This window comes from Cervus elaphus, chromosome 19 (genome assembly GCF_910594005.1).
Source record: "Cervus elaphus chromosome 19, mCerEla1.1, whole genome shotgun sequence".
NCBI classification, from domain to species: domain Eukaryota; kingdom Metazoa; phylum Chordata; class Mammalia; order Artiodactyla; family Cervidae; genus Cervus; species Cervus elaphus.
Genome location: NC_057833.1, coordinates 72595351 through 72610817, shown reverse-complemented (window position 1 = coordinate 72610817; position 15467 = coordinate 72595351). Strand labels below are relative to the sequence as shown.

The window sequence follows — 15467 nt, the reverse complement described above, 5'->3', positions numbered from 1 at the left end:
CCTCCTCACGGCCAGGTGGCCCGTCCGTCTTCAGGCTGGAGCTCCAACCATGGGTGGGCCACCAGCCCCTTTCAGCCTCCCGCACCCTCAGCTGGGTTCTGCCCCTGGGTTCCATGGACTGCACGGGGCCAGGGACCCCGATACCTGCTGCCTGAGCCCTCTGCACAGTCTTGAGCCATCAGTCACGCTGTCCTGTGTCCCCCCGCAGTGACCCCAGCCCTGGACACAGCCTGGGCTCCCCAACAGACACTGTGAGGAGGGGCCAGCCCTACTCTAACTGTGGACCTTGCAGGGATCTGCTGGATGGTTCAAGATCCCGAAAAAGACAGCGGCATTCTGCCCTGGGGGGCAGCGACAGGCGACTGAGGGAGGCGGGGTTGAAGTTGGATATGAAGGGGCAGAAGCAGCTGGGCTCAGCTGTGGCCGCGGCATCTGCTCTGGTTCCGCTGGAGCCACAGGCTGACCTCAGACGGAGCCGGCGCTTCTGTGCCCGGTCACGTCCGGGAAGACGCAGCCGCCTCGCCCCTGCAGTGTAACCACCCGCCAGCCAGGGGACAGGCCGTGGACAGCGGGGCTGACCCTGTCCCACGCTCCCCCAACCCCCAGCTCCCTGGGCTGTCAGCTTCCCTGGAGGCCTCTCCAGGCCGTCCTGCCGAACCTTCTGGAACCTCTGGGAGTCCTGCATCTGAGAACCGAGCCCCCTCCTGCAGTGGTGTTGGGGTCAGAGCTGCGGGCTCCCCAGGCAGGATAGGCCTCAACCATGAAGCCATAGGCACTTTTGCCCTTGAGCTTCTAGAATGGGCTGTGGTCAAGTGGAAAAAACGGTAAAGTTGGCCTCGGGTCCCACCAGTGGACACTGTTCTTGCTGCCTACAGAGACTCAACAGCAATAGGAAACCATCGCTGGTGACTTGGTACCCACTCCCCCGTCGGCTGGTGGGGCAGGGGCAGCTTTGGGAAGCCCAGCAGTGGGCTACCCAAAGTTACCCCTGGGTCAGCCCTTGAAATTGCTTGAGAAAAGGGGTGTCATAGGGCACTGTGCAGCTAAAGTCACCTGCGTGCCCCCCCACCTGTGCCCTCGGCCCCTCCTCTCCTCACAGGACTGGCTGGGAGTTGTACTGGGGACGTGAGGACTTCATGGTAGCTGGGGGATGGGGGGTCTCCCTCGGCCCCCTACCTGGCCCAGCTGACCTCATTCACCTCCCAGAAGCAGGTGTTTATGCCTGAACATGCACACACACATGTGCACATATGCACGTGTGCACATACACACGAGCGCATGGATGCAGGTGCACACACAACTATATGCATGCCTGCATGACACATTTATACACTCATACACATGCACATCCATTTGCACACAAACATGACATGTACACACACAGACCTCACTATCAGGGAAAGTAGAGATGTGGGGGTGGAATATGGAGCTGGGCAGACCTGGTCCTTGGAGGTGCTGATCCTTGGGAGGGAGTCCAAGAGGGCTTCCTGGAGGAGGTGGCCTGAACTGAGCCTGGAGAGAAGAGTGGAGCCCTCAGGCGAGGGTTCATGGGAACACCTGGGGTGTTACTCGCTTGTTGTCATGCGGGAGCAGGAGGGCCATGAGACGGAGGTCAGTGATAAAGGGAGTCTGAAGGGCACTTAGTTAGTAAAAACCGTGACCTGGTCGAGTGAGTGTGTGGCCCCAGGACATCCCGCCCGTTGCCTGTCTTTGTACAGCCCACAACCTCGAAAGGCTCTTATGAGTTCCAGTGGTTGGGAAAAACCAAAGAAGACCATTTTGTGACGCGTGAACATTTCAGGGTCCCGCACAGTCTGGTTAGAGCAGCCGCATCCAGTGTCCACAGACTGGTTCATGTCCCGACACATCCGCAGAGCAGCAGTGACAAAGGCCTGAAAACAGTCACCATCTGGCCCTTGACCCAGGAAGTGTACCAGCTCCTGACCTAGGCTGGCCCGTTTTTAAGAGCTGTGAAAATGTGCCTCTTAGAAGCAATGCATTGTGGTCTCTGTTTAGAAGATGCAGTGATTCATCCCCATGGACGAAGATGTTAAGTAGAAAACAAAAGAAATACCAGAAAAACGTTTGTGACCACTCAGGACCTCCAGGCAGGAAAGCGTCTAGAAAGGACCCCGAAGGCCTGGATCCCGTGGCCTCATACACGGGCTCGAAATCTCAACCATGATTCGGAACCTGCGGTCGCGTCGCCCTCTGGGAGCAGGACGCCTTGCAGTGGAGGCCCCAGTGTGGCCGGGCTGCGGTCCTCAGCCATCATGCTGTCCCTGGCCGTGGCCCTGCCCTGCCTCAGGCTTCCTGTCGGAGTGGGGATCCCAGTCCTCTCCACAGGCTGTTGTCGACACTCATGACTCAGGACACTGCCCAGCAGGTGCCTGCTGCCCCCGACCTCCCCCTGCCCAGTGCCCTCCGCCTCACGCCCCAAGGGGAAACCGCCTCCGGGGACTCTGCGCTCCGATGACCTCTTCTCTGCTCATGCTGTGTCCAGGCGCCCGGTGCAGCGCTGGGACCACATGAGGGAGTGCGTGGCACCACCCAGAGGGTGATGAGCATCCTTGGGAAGAGAGAGGGAGTGGGTGGTGTCACCTGCTGTGACATTAACCCCTGCCGTGTCACCGCTGGACCCGACCTCAGACATGCCTGGCTCTGAGCTGGGCCCGGCCTGAGTCGGGGTCTTCCGTCCCAGGACCCCTGGTGACCCTCCCCTCCCTCTGTGTTCAGGGTCTGATCTCAGAGCTGAGGTTGCGCAGGGATCCTCGGGTGAGCCCCCGGCACTGCCAGGACGAGGACGAGGACGACGATGATGATGGGGTGAGTGGCCACTGCCTGGCTCGGGCGGGGGGCCCCCTCCTCCTCCCTCCCCTTTGCTCCGTGGGAGGAGGGGCCCAGGCCAGGGTGCGGTGGGTCTTACCTGGAAGCCTCAAAATGACTGGGACCAGAGAGGTCTCTGACAATTGATCCTTTGGGTGGATGTTACCTGTGATCACGTTTCTATCTGCCCATAACGTCACCCTGAGGACCCTCAGGTGAGCCTCCCTTGCCTGGAACTTTCCACATAGAAACAGGCATGGAACATAAAAGTTAAAGATCATGCCTGGGGCGCCCATTGGGTGATAGCGTCACTGGTAGTTGCCAGAGCAAAAAATGTGTGTGTGTGCGGTCACGTGTATGCGTGCACGCAGTCCCTGGGGCCTAAGGCAGAAGACACACCACTTCTCTGTGTGAAGGACAGATGGGCAGAAGACCTGTGTCCCTGCGGTGGCCCCAGGTCCCAGCAGCTCCTGTGAGCCCAGCACTGTGAACTGGGAGATGGTCCAGCCGCATGCAGTGACCGGTCCAGGGAGTGGGGCCTGCAGCCGTGTCCCAGCCCCGAGGGTCCCTGTGTGGGGCCTCCCCTCTGGGCCGTTTCCAAGGATAGTGTTCCGGGACAGGAGAGGAAGGGATACCCTCCAAGAAGGTCTTTGGGTGTCCAGCCAGGGGCCACATTGGTTTCCTAAAGGCCATTCATCCTAAGAAGTCTGATGGACACAAGCCTTGTCGATGACTGGCTGACCTCCTCGTGGCCTGCCTTCCCCCTGACCCTGAGCTCCCGGGGGTTGGGAGTTTCAGCCATCAACTTGTTCCCTGTCAACCCCGCAGGCATCCGGAGACCTGGGCAGCGGGCTCGTGGAGACCCAGGAGCATCTCCGGGAGGAGTTGGTGAGCGCTGGGGCCTGTGGATGAGGTGTCGGGCACACCTGTGCACACGTGTGTGCGACTTCTCAGGACAAATTCCCACTGGAGATGGGGGATTGGACTCAGGCTGAGTCAGGGCTACACCTTCCCATCTCTGCTCCTTCCTGGGAGGGAATATCCTTTCCAGCCTGGGGTCTGGCTCAGGCCTTCCTCGGGTGTCTGTGTTTGCATCTCCTGTCAGCTCGCGGGGCCATAGGGGACCCAGGGGTGACTCTGCTGTGTAGCCCCCACTGCCTGGAATAGCACACAGGCTGGGGCATCTGGGGATTGACAAGGATGTCCCCTTCTCCCGTCTGGACCCACCGTGTGTCCCACCCCCACACCACCCCTAGTGTCATCTCTTCCAGGGCTCGGGTGTCACTGAGTTGCCCTGGGGTGAGTGGTCAGCGGACCCCCTGATTCCAGGGGCACTGGGGCCTCTCTGGCTTTGCACTTGCTAGAGCAGTGCTGACTCTGGCGCCTGGCAGACCCCTGGACAGTGTCAGTGGGTGGTACCCACAGCATCCCTGCCTGTCACATGGCCTGTCCTCTCTTCAGCTGTCTACCCAGGGGCCCCGGGCACAAACCACAGAGACTGCAGTGTCCCCACCATGCTGGTGCCAAGGCGTTGAGTGCTGCAGCCATGTAGCCTCTCAACAGATTGCGGGGGGATGGCTCAGAGAGGGAGTCATCCAGCCTGTAGTGTGCTAACTAGCCGGCTGCCCCTGCCAGCTCCAGCTCCACAAAACCCGGCCGAGGCCGTGGGGAGGAGTCGGGGGGCGCCGTGCGGAAGCCGCTGTGCAGGCCTGGCCTGGTCCTGGGCATGCTCAGTCGCTCAGCACCCTCTGTGCACCCTCCATGGTTCTCCGGGCCTCCGCTCTCCCACTCCCAGGGGGTCTGGGGTGTCAGCGTGACTGACTGACATTTGGTCCCTGAGGACCTCGCCCACATCAGAGGGTTCTGGCTGCAAGGGAGGCCTTGTGTCTGCCATAGGGGCTGCTCGCCCACCGGATGAGCCTCATGGGGACAGTGGTTCCGGGCACATGGCCAGCACCGTCTCCGGAGCAGTATCCCCAGGGAGTGCGTCCCGAGTGTGGACAGGGAGTGCAGGAAGCATCTCACCTGTGCCTATGCACTCACCCTCGAAGCCCCAAAGGCCCCGGGGCAGGGAAGTGAGTTTTCAGGGCTGCTGCTGCTGCTGCTGAGTCACTTCAGTTGTGTCCGACTCTGCGACCCCATAGATGGCAGCCGACCAGGCTCCTCTGTCCCTGGGATTCTCCAGGCAAGAACACTGGAGTGGGTTGCCATTTCCTTTTCCAATGCATGCATGCATGCTAAGTCGCTTCAGTCATGTCCGACTCTGTGCGACCCCATGGACAGCAGCCCATCAGGCTCCTCTGTCCACAGGATTCTCTAGGCAAGAATACTGGAGTGGGTTTTCAAGGCAGAGCCCTAGAAGCCCCAGGTTCTCTGGGGACAGGGAATAGAGTTTTCAGGGCAGAGTCAGCCTCATCCCTTGGGGTTGGGATGGGGGGCAGGTGGAATCACTGGGCCTTGGGTGCTGGGTCAGGACCCTCTCCGAGGACACGTGCTGCCACGCCACCTCTGGTGCATGGTGATGGCCACATGCCCGTCACTGTCAAGACCACAGGCAGGAGCCAAGGCTCCCTGAGTTCCAAGGGGCCATCCTGGGCTCCGAATGGGGGATGAGGGAGGGTAGGGTCTCGTCCGTCCCTCCAGGTATGGGGGGTTCAGGGTCAGGAGACCCCCACCGCATGAGCTGCTCAGAAGAAAACGGCCCTGGAGGGGCCTGGAGCTTCTTCTTGTCCAAGATGGAGTCCCTGATGGTTTCTTCTTAACTTTTGTAAAATCTCATCTTACAACCAAATGTGTGTAAACCTGACAGCGTGCGGGCCACACGTGTCACTGAATAACGGAGCTGCTTCCCACTCTTACCAGGGCGCGTCCCTGGGACCCAGGCTCCCCGAGGCTCCTCCAGTCACTTCTCCACCCTTGGCCGGAGTCGGCAACGAGGAGGATTTAAGAACTGAGGAAGTAGAGGAGTCAACCACGGTGTCTTCGTTAGGAGGTAAAGCCTGCCGAGGTGGCGCGTATGTGTGTTAGTGGTGAGTGCGTGTTCGCGGCTGTGTGTGTTCATAGCGTGTGTTCCTGGTGTGTGTACATTCCTGGTATGTGCACGTTAGTGGTGTGTGTGTTACTGGTCTATGCATGTCCCTGGTGTGTGCATGGGCAGGCAGTATGTGGGCCCATGTGCGTGGCAGGTGAGGGGCTCCCATCTGTCGCATGGATGCCCCACTGTTGGGGGCTCTGCACCCACCCCGCCCCGTTGCTGCCCCACGGACGTGGTGTTTCCTGCTTTCCTGGGGGTTACAGGACCATCCCAAGGGTGCTACCACTCCCAAGCCTGGGGGCAGGGGGCTCACCGGGAGAACGCAGGAGCTGGTTTTGAGGGGGGGGCAAAGGTGCCTCTGACTGGACCTCTGGGAAGGTGGGCAGCATTTGGGCCCAGAGGGTGGTCAGGCCCGGGCGCTTGGGACACACTGGGAAGTGGACCGTGGGCTCATGCACAGCCGCCCGTCACGGGGTGACAGGCGCCCACGGAGTGAGTTCTTATGGCAGGGCCGGGGGCTCCCTCACCGTCTCAGGGGGAGGTTTGTCCTGTACCGTGCCCATGGCTGCCTTCCCTCCGGGGAGACTGGCTTCCTCTCACTCAGGGAGCTGTCAGGATCCCACTCCCACCGTGTTCCTCTGGCCCTGGCCCAGCCCTGTCGGGGGGGGGGGGGTCCTTCTCCTGCTCTGACTCCCCTCCTGCCTCCTCGTCTGTTTGGGGGCCTCGTGTGATGACTGGGTTCCACCCCGATGACCCAGGACACACTCCCCACCTTAACGTCAGCTCCTTAGTTACCAACATCTCCCAAGTCCCTCACCGCGGTGCCCAGGTCAGTGTCTGATGGGTAACCGGGGTCTTAGGGAGACACCTGTAGAGCTGTGTTTGCAGCACTTAGTAGGTTTAGAAAATTGTATAGATTTTTTTTTTATTTTGGAGAAAAGCATTTATCACTTTTAAAAATTACTGAAATATTACATGTTTGATGCAGCCAACTTAGAAGCAGGAAAGAACAGACGAGAGAATTGACCACTGTGCCCAGGTCCCACTGTTCATACCCCATGTTTGGGGCACGTGTGCTTGTTACATTTGTCACAGAGCCAGTTAGGGTACTGCCAGAGCCCCAGCATCGCGAGTGAGGTACATGTCCCACCCCCGTTTTGCCATGCTCTGCTGCCTAGGGCCCCAGTCAGGGCCGTCCCAGACCCCTTGATAGCGCCATGATGGGTCTGGCTTTATTTTTTGGTTTGCCTTTGCTTTGAAGTATAATCAACATATCATAAACTGCACATTTTTTTTATTTTATTGAAGTAGAGTTGATGTACATCATTGGGTTAATTTTGGGTATACAGCACAGTGATTCAGTTATCCGTGTACATTTATTCATTCTTTGTCAGATTCTTTTCTCATATAGGTTATCACAGAATGTTGAGTGGAGTTCCCTGTGCTATACAGTAGGTCCTTGTTAGTTATCTATTCTATACGTAGTAGTGTGTGAAGTTGCACATATTTGAAACACACAATTTGAGACGTTTCAACCTACTTGTCCACCCCTGAAACCATCGCCCCAGGCAAGGCATGAAAGCTCTGTCAGCCCCTTTGCAGGCCCCCCACTCCACACCCCCATTCCCAGGCAGCCACGGACCTGCTCTGTCGCTGCAGATGTTGGCACTTCTTAGAATTTTACTTAAAGGGAATCCAGGACTTTGTCTGATCCATTTACTCAGCATCAGTGTTCTGAGAGTCACCATCTTGTGGCCAAGTAGAGTTTCTCTGGGTAGGTGGGCACTTGGGGTTGCTACAGAAAGGTGGCCGTGGGGTTTGTGTGCAGGGTCCGTGGCCACATGCTTCCATTTGCCATGGGTCAGCACCTGGGTGGAGTGGAAGGAGTGTATGTCACAGGGAACTGCCACGCACTGCCATGGCAGCTGCCCCAGGTAACCGCCCTGGGGTGTGGGTCCCCACCAGTGCCTGGCACCTTGGCCCTTTTGCTGTACCCGTCCCAACAGTGGTGTGGCCATGTCTCCCTGGCTTTAGTTTGCATCCTGCTGATGATGGGCACTGTGGGGCATCTTCTTGTGGGCGCACCTGCAGTTCCTGTGTCTTCCTCTGTGAGGAATCTCTCCCAAACTCACGCCTTCATTTTACTGGGCACAGCGCTCCTGAGAGTTCATGTACTCTGGACATGCCTCCTCCGCTGGAGGGTCTCTCAGTCCAGGGCTCACCTTCTCATTTTGTTAAGTGACTTAGAAGAGCGCGAGCTTGTAACTTTGATGAGATTAGATGTATATGTTTGTTCTTTTCTTTATTTTTTGCCCCATCTCTTGGTTTGTGGGGCTTCCCCAGTGGCACAGTGGATTCCTGCAGGGCAGGAATCGCAGGAGACGTAGGATCGATCCCTGGGTCAGGAAGATTCCCTGGAGGAGGAAATTGCAACCCACTCCAGTATTCTTTTCTGGAGAATTTCATGGACAGGGGAGCTTGATGGGCTACAGTCCATAGGGTCGCAAAGAGTCGGACACGACTGAAGTGACTTAACATGTACGCCTGGCTCGTGGGATCTTAGTTCCCTGACCAGGGACTGACCATGCACCCCTGCAGTGGAAGGGCGAGTTCTAACCACTGGACATCCAGGGAAGCCCCCGGATCAGTCTCTCTTTATGGGTCTCAGTGTTGGAGTCATGTCTGAGAGTCTGGCACAATTTTAGATTTTCGCTTGGGGCTGTGACCCATGGATGCGGCTCTATAGGTGGCTCCAGCATGTTTGCTGGAAGGACCGTCTCCCCGGGTCTGCATCACCCTGGGGCCTTTGCTGAGCACAACTGTGTGCGTGCGCGTTTCTGGACTCTGCTCCGTAGGGACCCTGTCTCAGCGTCTCCACAGTCATTTCACATGGGGCTGACCACTTTAGGATAAGCCTGGCCCAGGTGGTGTGGATCCTCCAGCCTTGCTCTTCCTTCACGAACCCACTTCGGTGTTCTGTGGGCTTCATACTTTGTATGAATTTTAGATCCTCACTGACAGTGCAGGTCGGTGTGGGGCTGGGCCTGGACGTCAAGCTAATGTCCAGTTTTCTGACCCCGCACTCGGGGATCTGTCTCCTTTGGCTTATTTAGGTCTTTACTTTCTCTGAGCGATGTTTTGCCGCTTTTAAATGTTTTCTAAGGCCGGGATTTTAATTTTGCCTGAAACCATGCTGACACTAGTAGAGACCTGGGAGGGTTCCCCCCTAGGCCATCTCGGGCAGTGTGGGGGCCCTCTAGTGGTCAACTGGTGACTTGGTGAGTCCCAGGGGGTGGGGTGGAGTTGGTTGGGGTGATGGGGCCCTCACTGGGTGGCTCCCTTACTGAGCAAGGCAAACCCAGAAGTGGCTGCAGGTGGGCACAGGGGTCATGGGCACAGAGATCATGACCCCAGTTCTTCTGGGAAGGGCACAGATGACCCTCAGCGCTGTGGGACCTTGGAAAGGCAAGCCGTTCCTGAGTGGGCCGGTCCATGGTCAGCTCAGGGGCCCCAGGTCCCATCCAGCTCCAGGCTCAGCATCCAGCTCTGTCAGGACGTGATCAGGACCCAGTGAGGGCAGACCCTCAGGAGGCAGGACGTCAGAGTGCAGCTTGAATCCTATTTTCTAACTGACTCTGTGATGCAGACACATCGGGTGACGGCTTTAGGGGAACAGCCTTAAAGGTCACCCCAAAAGTGCTGTCCATCACAAAGCGGGGGGCACCATCCTGTACCCAGTGGAGAGGAACCGCAGACGGGCGGGGAGATGAGCAGGCTGAGGTGTCGGGGTCGGGCATCCACGCCGTGGGCGTCCACACGGAGAATGTCCATGCTGCGGGCGTCCCTGCCACGGGTGCTCACTCCACACCCACTCTTCTGTGTATTTTGGTGGGTTCTTGGGCCGAGGCTGGATCTGACCAGATCTGGCCTGTGGGCAGACCCCCGATAGGTCCTGGGATGCCCACCATCACCATCTCCCCAAAGAAGCCGCAAGGACATGACTGGGCCCGTGGAGACCTGGGTTAGGTCACCGCACAGAACAGTGCTGACTTCCCACATGTGGGTCAGGTTCTCAGAGTCCCTCGCTCCCCGGAGATGCCTGGCGCTCAGGGGAGGAGGGTCGTGGGGGTGCCACCAACCCTCAGATGGTTCCATCTGGAGAAGAGTGTATCCTCGGGGAACCCGGCCGGGGCTGCGCGCCAGGTGGGCGGGCAGCCCTGGAGAGGGTCTGACGGCCACCTCTGCCTCCCTCAGCTCAGACCCTCCCCAGCTTGGGCACGGTCAGCATGTGGGACAAGAGTGTTTGGAGCCCTGGGAGCAGCATGGAAGAGGTGAGGCGTCCTTGACCCAGAACCACAGGGCCCCCAGCGCAGCCAGTGCCCCTGACCTGTTCCCAGGGACCCTGATCCCTGGGGTCCTGCTCCTTGGGACCCCGCTCCCTGGGGTCCTACTCCCTGGGGACCCTGGTGGAGCTCTTGGCTCCCGCCTGCCCTCTGTGTCCCATCTTGTACCCGCACTCGGGGTCTCCAGCAGTACTGGGCATCCACGGCTGGGGAGGCCCCCAGTCAGAGCTTGTGGGCAGGGTGGGTGATGACTGGCAGACCTCTGCTGGTGACCGCCCCACCGTGGCAGCTCCCCATGTGTGTCCACAAGCATGTCCAGTCTGCATGTCCCCTTGCCTGTCCACTGTGCCTGTCTGTGCCCTCTGGGTGACCTGGGCCACGCCAGGGATGCAGGTGAGTGTGTGTGCACCTCCCCTCCCAGCCTGTACCCTCTTCTCTTTGTCCTCAGCGAGGCCTGAAGGGGCAGAAGGGAGAGCCCGGCGCTCAGGGCCCCCCCGGCCCCATCGGCCCCCAGGGTCCTGCAGGCCCAGCCATAGAGAGCCACGAGGGACAGCCTGTTTCCGGACCACAGGGACCCCCTGGGCCCCCGGGACCCCCGGGGAAGGACGGCACCCCTGGAAGGGATGGTGAGCCCGTGAGTACCATCTCCCCTTTGTCTAGCTGGGGGTGGGGCTTGGGCGGGTCGGGGCGGGGGTGGCGCTGGGTCCTGGACCCAGACTGCGGCTTCCTTCCCTGGGTGGAGCGGGAGGGTGGCTGGCGCAGGGGTGGGGCCAGGGGGTGTGGGTGCAGTGCCCTGGATAGACGGAAAATTCCCAGCCCCGTGGGAGTCAGCACACTGGGGGTTGGTTGGGGGCCTGGAGTCCATTTCCATGTTCAGCTCAGGGTAGGGTCAGGGCTGTAATTTTCTGTCACTAATGGTTCTCTCCTGCCTTCCAGGGTGATCCTGGCGAAGACGGGAAGCCCGTAAGTTGCCTTTTCGTTCAGAACCTGTGTTATCTGTGATGCTTGCAGGAGGCCTTCGGCTCTCCACTTCCCCACCCCTGGGATTCTTTGAACTCAACCTACTGGAGAGATTTCAAAATATTTTGAAAATGAAACTTACCTTTTGTTAACAAAATGTAAGTTTACCTGTTGATAGAAAAACATAAAGTTAAGCCGGTGGATTGAGATGTGTAGACTACTAGGAACAAAGAAAAGGAAAGAAATGAAAGGTAAAGCTTCCGATTCTAGAGGAAAAGACAGATGACAGAGGAGCAGCCTGAGTGTGGGTGGGGGGCACGGCACGTGGAGAAAACGAGGCACGCTCGCAGCAGGAACAGCAGGCTCATCAACCTGCTCATGGGTCAGAGTTTGTTTGGATTTTAAAAATGATCGAATGCTATTTCCAAGAAGCAAAGTAAAATGACTCATGAAGTTTCAGATAAAGATTTAGGGAACAACAGACCAGCGAACGGTGATGAGGAGGCCTGGGGAGGCTCGTGGGATTAAGTGAGACTCAGCCTTTAGAGAGACTCAGGAGGGACAGGGCGGGGGGACGTCCTGCAGGAGCCTCTTCCCACCTGAGACCAGAGCTCGGCTCAGTCGTGGCGGGGGCCTCGGCAGAGAGGGATGCGTGTGTGCGTGTGCGTGTGTATGTGTGTGTGGAATCCAGGGTCCAGTGACTGGACTAGCTAGCTCCCGGATCAGGGTGCATTGGGCCTCGCATCAGAAGAGCCCTGGTCGTGGACACTCAGTCACACTGAGGGCAATTTAGGGTGCTCGACCTCGGCCCACTCACCCGGGCCGTGCACACGCGGCTCTCCTGTCCTCGGTGCCCCCACAGCACACACGTGATGGACAGGGTGCCGCCCTCCAGCCTGGCGTGCACGGGACACTGCGGTCACCTCTGTGGGGCGCCGCTCCCCGGAGGGGCTCACATCTCCGAGGCTGGTGGTGCCCACTGCGGCCCCCATGACGTCCCCACCACCCCGGGGACCCGACCCCGTCTGCTCTGCACTGCTGTGTGGGCACACAGCCACGTGTCGGTGGTGGCTCGGCCGGGGACAAGGCACAAGGCCTTCTCCTGACCGAGCCACCTGGCCTCTGTCTTCCAGGGGGACACTGGGCCACAGGGCTTCCCAGGAACCCCAGGAGACGTGGGCCCTAAGGGCGAGAAGGTGAGTGGTAACCAGGATGGGTGTGGGGGGGGGCGTGAGCTGTTCTCCACCCTGATCCTATGTGGGGCCATGCACTCTGGTATAACTGGGTCTTCTGTTCACAGGGGGATCCTGGAATCGGACCGAGGGGACCCCCAGGACCCCAGGGGCCCCCGGGGCCCCCAGGGCCCTCCTTCAAACCCGACAGGCTGGTGAGTCCTGCTTCTCCCACTTCAGGGTCAGCCCTGTCCCAGCAGAGGGGCCTCCCACCCACCTGCAGACCTCGGCTTCCTGAGGCCATACACACCGCTCAGTCCAGACCCGGCCTCCCCGGGGCGTCCAGGCCCGGAGACTCAGCTCCTGCCCCCGTGGGGCTCGTTATGCAGTGGGGCTGGGGGCCAGCAGGAAAGTCCTGCATGGCTCAGGGAAGCCCAGCGCTGGCCAGGCTGCCGCCTCACCAGTGACTGGAGGTGGGCAGCCTGGGCTCCTTCTGACCCGGTCTCTCTCCTCAGACCTTTATCGACATGGAGGGCTCCGGTTTTGGCGGCGACCTGGAGAGCCTCCGCGTGAGTATCCCTTGGCCATGGTGACCGCGACTCGCTGTCCCCAGGCGCCAGGGGAGCCTGTGGTGCGGTGTGAGGCCTGGCGGGGCACCCTGCAGCCAGTGCTGTGTGCAGTGACCATGCTCTGTTATTCCATGTCCAGGGCCCTCGAGGCTTCCCTGGCCCCCCGGGGCCCCCTGGCGTCCCAGGCCTGCCGGGAGAGCCAGGCCGCTTCGGGATGAACAGCTCGGATGTCCCTGGACCCGCAGGCCTGCCCGGCGTGCCTGGAAGGGATGGGCTGCCTGGGCTTCCGGGGCCCCCGGTAAGCCTGCCTCCTCTCGCCCGCCCTTGTTCACGTCCAGGCCTGCGTGGGACAGTCAATGTGGGCGCACGGCCCCTTCAGCAGCTCTCTACTCCCCACCCCCCACATCCTCCTGGGGGGTCCTCTCTCTGGGCTCCTCTGGGTGGGAGGGGCCCGACTGGGCAGCCCGGTGGTTCTGGGTGCCGAGCTGCAGGTGACTGTACGCAAGGCCGCTCACCTCCCTGGCCACACGCAGGTCAGCTGGCCTGGCAGAGGCCGTTTCCAGGGGTTACTCTCATGGGGCAGGAGTGGGCCCTGCTGCCTGGAGAACAGGGGGCCCAGAGGGGCCCATGTTTGGCCGACTGGCTATACACAGGGTCCTCAGGATTCCTCTGCCCCAGCTCGCAGCACAGGACACCCTGCACCGTGGCCAGGCGGGTGCCCGGGGGTGTTGCTGTTGAGGCTGGGTCACAGGAGCCAGGTGTGTGCAGCCTGATTGTCACCAGAAACATGCTCAGGACAGAGTTCACAGTGTCTTGTGGTTGTCCTGCAGAAGGCCTGAGGACCTTTGGCCAGGAGTCCGCAAGCAGCCCAACCTCAGCCCCTGAGGCGTCCCCCTCCCTGTGGGGCTGGCCGCCCTGCTTGTCCCCCACAATTTGACTGACAGTTCAAATTAAACTAAAAATGTGGAAGAAATAGATAAAAACCTGATCAAAGTTATTCAAGTGCCCTCAACTGTGCTCCGTAGGCGGGTCTCCCGAGAGCATGGCCAGGAGCGTCTTGGGTGTTGTCCAGGAAACCTGTGGACGTGCAGATGGTCATCTGCCGACCCATGAATTATTTTCAGTGACTGAATTCCATCTGCCCACACTCTGCTCCTCTCTCGCCAGGGACCCCCAGGTACTCCAGGAAAAGACGGACAACCAGGACTGACTGGACAGAAAGGCAGCCTTGTAAGTCCCTCCCCCAGCGCCTGGGGTGCTGACCTAGCTCCATAGCATGTGGGTGTTTGGATGGCAATGCCCCAGGTCACCAGGGAGGAGAAATGCTGCACGGCGGGGAGACCATGGGCGGTAGGACTTCAGTCCACCTGGGAGCTGTGGTCATCACAGCCTGACAGCCGGGGAGCCCTGGGTTCTCTCGCTGGCTGAGAACCGGCTGCTGGGGCTCCTGTAAAAACCCGGGCCCTTGTTCATGTTATGTATTCATGGCAGTGATTGGCCTAAAGGTTTTGAAGAATATTGATGCTTTCCTTGGTTTGAACATTTTATTTCAAGTTTGTATTTTGGTTGCATTAGTAACAGAGAAACTTAAAGGCTGCACAAACCTGTAGCTGGGCCTGTGGTTTCCACGTGGCTTTGGGGGGTGGATCTGGGGAGGAGCCGACACAGTCATATGGAGATGACGCTCCCCACGATCCTTCCTGAGAACCCGGCTATCTGAGGCTCAGCAGAGGAGCCGGTGTTAGGGAAACCCTCTGTGCTCAGAGTTCTGCAGCTACTGAGCTAGAAGGCCTCTCCTCCTGGGTGTGTGTGGGGGAGGGGGCAGTGTTCACCACTGGGCAGCGAGGTCACCTCTGCCCTTCCACGACTGAGCCTCCCCCGGAGGCTCCATTCCCACCTGAAATGGGGGGACAATGGCAGGAAGAGCCAGGGTTGCGCAAGGGAAACGAGGAGACCCTGGAAGTTTTAGAGAAAGGCGGTGGGCTGGGATGAAGCTCCTGGTCCGACTGTGGAGTAACTGCTCTCTCCTGCAGGGTGAGGCGGGCGCCCCAGGACCCAAGGTACAGATGAAGCCTGGTGCTGCTGTTCTACCTGAGCGGGATGGACCCGGGCAAGGGTGTGGGTTGGGGGCACGGCGGCTGGGAGAGTCAACCCCCAGGCACTGATCGTGGGGTCCAGCTCTGAACTGCCCGGCAGCATGTGCCACGTTTGTCCTACAAGACCGTTTCTACCCAAGCTCTAGTCTGGGGATGACGTGAGAGCAGATGTGCTCAGGAGCTGGTAACCCAGCCAAACCCACAAGATGGGGGGCTGCAGGGAGGAGGGGGACTGAGGGGGTGGGAGAGGAGCTGCAGGGGGAGGGTTTGCAGGGGGGATGGGGCCTGTGGGGGGAGGAGCTGCAGGGGGGAGGGGGCTGCTGCTGGGACCCCAGTGTGTCCAGAGCAGGTCCCGAGTGCTCTCATACACAGCTGGTCCCGGGGGCTCCACACCCCCATGGCCACATCTGTGCCCCCCTCCCCGAGGCCCCAGCCCATCCATGAGCTGGACCAGTGGGCACTGACCT

General features: G+C 59.7%; 1 protein-coding gene across 7 annotated transcripts in view; it reads left to right on the top strand.

Annotated features, from left to right (window-relative positions):
- COL18A1 (collagen type XVIII alpha 1 chain) overlaps window positions 1-15467 on the top strand; it is a 96419-nt gene that overhangs the window by 63142 nt on the left and 17810 nt on the right. For all 7 annotated transcript variants that reach the window (XM_043873692.1, XM_043873691.1, XM_043873690.1 and 4 more), the window contains 12 exons: window positions 2737-2826; window positions 3655-3714; window positions 5689-5818; window positions 10115-10191; window positions 10652-10837; window positions 11140-11166; window positions 12297-12359; window positions 12464-12550; window positions 12851-12904; window positions 13044-13202; window positions 14072-14134; window positions 14938-14964. In XM_043873692.1, coding sequence (XP_043729627.1) covers window positions 2737-2826; window positions 3655-3714; window positions 5689-5818; window positions 10115-10191; window positions 10652-10837; window positions 11140-11166; window positions 12297-12359; window positions 12464-12550; window positions 12851-12904; window positions 13044-13202; window positions 14072-14134; window positions 14938-14964 — 1023 coding nt within the window. The remainder of the gene's footprint in view (window positions 1-2736; window positions 2827-3654; window positions 3715-5688; window positions 5819-10114; window positions 10192-10651; window positions 10838-11139; window positions 11167-12296; window positions 12360-12463; window positions 12551-12850; window positions 12905-13043; window positions 13203-14071; window positions 14135-14937; window positions 14965-15467) is intronic.